Source organism: Pararge aegeria, chromosome 8, assembly GCF_905163445.1.
Source record: "Pararge aegeria chromosome 8, ilParAegt1.1, whole genome shotgun sequence".
NCBI classification, from domain to species: Eukaryota; Metazoa; Arthropoda; class Insecta; order Lepidoptera; family Nymphalidae; genus Pararge; species Pararge aegeria.
Genome location: NC_053187.1, coordinates 18,788,964 through 18,794,253, shown reverse-complemented (window position 1 = coordinate 18,794,253; position 5,290 = coordinate 18,788,964). Strand labels below are relative to the sequence as shown.

The window sequence follows — 5,290 nt, the reverse complement described above, 5'->3', positions numbered from 1 at the left end:
TTTAAATATTATTTTATCATAACGTCGGATTAGAAATGCTTATATATAAAATGATTTTGTCTGGCTTGGCTTCGGCCTTGGCTAGTTACCACCCTACCGATAAAGACGCTCCGCTAAGCGATATAGCGTTGCTCGTACTGTGTCGCGTAGATACTAATCCTGGTTTAATATATCTACCACACTCCCTAACAGGTTAGCCCGCTCCCACTTATACTAAATCATCATCTTACCACCAGGTGAGATTGCAGTCAAGGGCTAACTTGTAAAGGAATAAAAAAGTACAAGTGATTTCTATTCCTACTTTCTATAGTTAAAAAAAAATAACTATGGAAAATAGGAAAGTACTTGATATAAGTAAGAAATAAGCTAGCCAACCTTATGTATGAAGTCGATACTAAAATGGCGATACACTTTTGCATCCTTTAGTTGAAAATTGTTTTAATTAAACAAAAAACTCTTCGAACTCTGCTCAAAAATGAAATAATCAATTAACAATCTAATAACGTACAGGGTTAAGAAATAGCAATTATGTGACTTTTTTTCTTTATCACAATTTAACTTAAGCTATGTTTTATCAATTCATCAATTATTAAGACCTCTTGAAAGCTTAATCTAACAAATTTTACTGATTCATCCCACACCTTACTCGCCAAATCTTTATCATATGCCTTCGTGGCAGCTTTTGAGATTTTACAATTTGAGAACATCTCGCCACTTACTCCTTCTACATCTAACGCTACATGAATAGCTGTTTGAGCCCCTTGCCATGGTGTTTTGAATAAAAATTTCAAAAATACTACTACTTTGGGCCAAATTATCTTAAGAAAACTACTATCAGGCATGTATATATACGTTGCTACGATTCCTGGGTCAGCATTATTAATCACTACGTTCGATCCTTTTAACTTTTCTGCCAACTCTCGAGTGAAAAGTACCATGTAAAGTTTACTGTTTGCATAAATTTGAAAAGATGTCCAATGTTTAATATCATTCGTCTTTTCAAAATCTACTTTCGCTACGAAATGTGTTAGAGAAGTCACGTTTACTATCCCAGATGGTTCCGAGCAATGAGCTGATCTTTTTAAAAGAGGAAGCAGCAATAAGGTAAGTAGAAAATGCCCGAAATAATTGATTTGCATTGTAGAACTTAAACCATCCTCAGTAATATACTCTTTAGCCATACAAACTCCAGCGTTGTTTATCAATATGTTTAATCTTTCCTCTTCTTTGAGTATTTCATTTGTAAACTTTCTCACTGATGCTATGGATGATAAATCAAGAAGTTTGAATACAACTTCTTTATTTCCTGTCTTCTTGATAATATATTTGCGTGCTTGTTCACCTTCTTTATGGAATGGGCATGCGATTATTATTCGGGCACCACGGCTTGCGAAATCTTTGGCAATCTGTAATCCCATACCAGCTGTACCTCCAGTTACTATCGCAGTCTTTCCATCGAGTCGTCTTTTCGATTTACATATCGTATAAGTTGAGTTCACACAAACTACTAACATTATAAATGCTAATAATATTACGTAAACAATCCACAACATTTGTGCGCCTTTAACAAATGCTTAACATGAGCGTTAACGATAATGACCAATTATTATATCACAGTTACCGTATTGTGTTCGAAATTTAAGATGGATTCCTACGGACAATTCTTCCTGTTTACTATATATTTCGGGTAACTATCGCACGGTATCACAAACTCACTCTTTATAGCGCAACAAGTTATTCTAAGCCAAAGTCAAGCTGTTTAACTTCAATATTTTAACAATTGGATTTGTGATGCCCAACACGTCAGTTATTAAACTAAGAATAAATTAAGAACACATTCGTCTTTAAATGTTTCGTAGTTACTTTAAAGATCGTAGTTACACACTTGAATTCATCGCTCGTTACGGATTGCCCAAGTGATGTGATACGCATGGACTCCTTTATAATGATTTTCCTGGTGAGTAAAAAAAACCTGATTTAGAGGCGCCATTTGTGCTCATTTCATGCGAACTGGCTAGTCAATTAAACTTTGACTGCCGGTTGACACAGTGTGCAGAGACCCTGCTTTCTGAGTCCAAGGCCGAGAGTTCGATTCCCACAACAGAAAAATGTTTGTGTGATGAGCATGAATGTTTTTTCAGTGTCTGGGTGTTTATCTGTATATTATAAGTAAAATAGTTATAAGTGTGTATGATATATTCATAAAAATATTCATCAGCTATCCTTAGCACCCATAACACAAGCTACGCTTACATTGGGGCTTAGATGGCGATGTGTGTATTGTCGTAGTATATTTTTTAATTTATGAATAAATAATTAAACTTGTTTGGTTTTTTTCAAGAAATGACAGGTACTTAAAGAATAACTAACTTTTATCGTTATTTATGAACCTATTATCGCCCTACTAGGCACGTGTCTTCATATAGAATGAGAAGTATACAGATAGATGCTTGAGCTTGAGGATCGTAAGCTTGTAGAAAGGTCCTAATATAGTATAAATGACTACGTAATCGATAAAAAAAGCTTTGGTGTGAATTATTCCTCTAACCAGGTTCTTATAATTTCAAATGACAATGAGATAGTGATAACTAAAAAAACAACCGGCTAAGTGTGTTGTGGGCTTCTTCTTGGACCAGGATGCGTTTGGAACCCTCATAGCTTTAGTTTTAAGTTTAAGTTTATGGTTATCGCCATCATCTCACTTTCGTATTAATTATAATAAATACAAAAATTAGAAAAATCAAACAAAATGTTATTAGAAGAATTGTCCACTGTTGGACTATAGGACTATCCCAACGGTAGGGTGCTTAGGGCCACCATAAGCACCACCGGGCACACGGATCGGTAATCGCAGTGTATGGTAGTACAATACTGCAGTGTGTCAAACATGTTTGCCGATGCCAGAATACCAGACTATTTCGCATTTATTAGATGTGGAGTTGCAGCCTTCTGGTTCAGTATACGCAATTCTAAGAACGGAATCCTTGATGTATGCTCCGAGTAGCCGGAGAATCCTACCGTACAGAGCTGGCTTGCCGTGCATCACGTCGGAAACCGTAAACAGTAGGTTATATGTGTACGAACTCTCTTATCGGATAATCTATTATATTTTAATTTTATTTTTTTTAATTGTTTTCATTTCTTATTTTTTAGATCTGATCTGAATCAAACAAATATTATTTACTCCCACGCCCGTGTACAAATAAATATATATAGTGGCCATACCGAAGAGCAAGTTGTTGGTGAATTATCCTGGCTACTTGATTATGTCTGTGCAAATATTCGCCGTTAGCAAGAACACCCGGAAACTATATGCCTAAGGGTCTCCCCGCAAACAAATGAAGTTTAATTTTCATAATTAATCATGGATTTCCGCAAGGTAACGCCTGCTTCTATCCAATAATTAACAAAGGCGTGTTTTTTTGTTCTCGTAAACTGGTTGTGATGTCACTTTTCAATTGTTTACCTTGATATCTTATTTTATGATTATATCTCGGCACTTTATTAAAATATCACTTGCTTCAACGGTGAAAGAAAAAATCGTGAGGAAGCCTGCGTGCCAGAGATTTCTCCATAATGTTCTCAATTGTGTAAATGTAGTTTTATTTTAAAGACACTTTATTAACTTTTTCAATATAAATAACTTATATTAATGTATGAATTTCACTACTTAAAATTAGTTATACTAATTTAAATATGTACATAATTTTAATTTTTTTTTTACCAAAAAATCTAGTGCTAAGTAAAATGCTAGTGAAATAATTATTTTTGATTTTCAACACCGCGCTTCTACAACGATCTATTCAAGGCTTAATTTTAAGCAACTATCTCGTTAGGATTTAATCTAACAAATTTCACTGATTCATCCCAAACTTTACTCGCCAAATCTTCATCATAAGCCCTTTTGGTGGCTTTTGAGAGTTTACAATTAAAAAAAAGCTCTCCGCTCACCACTTCTGCATTAGAATCTAACGCTACGTGAATAGCAGTTTGAGCCCCTTGCCATGGGGTTTTCAATATAGCACGCGATGCAAACATTATTGGATATAAAATCTTTCTTAGTGTTAAGTTATTAGGCAGCGTTATATATGTTGCCACGTATCCTGGGTCAGCGTTATTGACCACGACGTTAAATCCATTCAACTTTTTTGCAAACTCTCTAGTAAAAAGTGTTACATAAAGTTTACTGTTTGCATAGATTTCAAATGGTGTCCAATGCTTTATATCATTTGTCTTTTCAAAGTCTATTTTGCCAAGAAAGTGCGCTTGGGACGTCACGTTTACTATACGGGATGCGTCCGAAAGTTTACTTGATGTCTTTAAAAGAGGAAGCAGCAATAAAGTTAGAAGAAAATGCCCGAAATAATTGATTTGCATTGTAGAGCTTAAGCCATCCTCTGTAATATACTCTTTAGCCATACAAACTCCAGCGTTGTTTATCAATATGTTTAATCTTTCCTCTTCTTTGAGTATTTCATTTGTAAACTTTCTCACTGATGCTATGGATGATAAATCAAGAAGTTTGAATACAACTTCTTTATTTCCTGTCTTCTTGATAATATATTTGCGTGCTTGTTCACCTTCTTTTTGGAATGGGCACGCGATTATTACTCGAGCACCACGGCTTGCGAAATCTTTAGCAATTTGTAATCCCATACCAGCTGTACCTCCAGTTACTATCGCAGTCTTTCCATCGAGTCGTCTTCTCGATTGACATATCGTGTACGTGGACTTCACGTAAACTACTAACAAAATTAACGCTAAAAGAATTACGTAAATAATAAACAACATTTTTGCCTAATTCACAGACGCACAACACGAGTATAAATGAGTATATGCATGTTATTATCTCATTTTTTTTCACTAGAAAGAAATTAGAAATGCCAACATGTCAAATAAAAAATTTAATATGTGTTTAATTATTTCGAGAACTATTCATTTACAAGTAAGGCATAAATGATTGCCTACTGCAGCGCGGCAAAAATGTAACTAGAATTACGTGAGATAACACAGGACTATTTATGTATTATTTTTAAACTTAAGTATTACTTTTTACACCTCGAAACAATAAATTGATCTTATTTATACCAAACAGCTTGTAATAACCTGCCTCTTCTGCCATGGTTTAAATCAGTATTTGTTTAAAAATGATAACGATCTTTTTCCAGAATTAAGCATAACCTTTACTAGCTGTTGTCCGCAATTTCACACGCGTTTTTGTTTTCAGTTTTATATAAAAATTATAAAGCTACATTTTCCGGGATAGAAAGTAAGTAGAGTAATATGTTCA

The 5,290-nt window shown here is 34.5% G+C and overlaps 2 protein-coding genes across 2 annotated transcripts; both read right to left on the bottom strand.

The window, feature by feature from the left end:
* Positions 1-554: 554 nt before the first annotated feature.
* Positions 555-1,553, bottom strand: LOC120626044 (retinol dehydrogenase 11-like). The gene has a single exon (XM_039893325.1). The coding sequence runs from the start codon at positions 1,551-1,553 to the stop codon at positions 555-557; it is 999 nt and encodes a 332-aa protein (XP_039749259.1).
* A 2,263-nt stretch (positions 1,554-3,816) lies between these two features.
* On the bottom strand, positions 3,817-4,791 carry LOC120625552 (retinol dehydrogenase 11-like). Its single transcript, XM_039892605.1, has one exon. It carries the CDS (start codon positions 4,789-4,791, stop codon positions 3,817-3,819), a length of 975 nt encoding a protein of 324 aa, XP_039748539.1.
* Between the last annotated feature and the right edge of the window lie 499 nt (positions 4,792-5,290).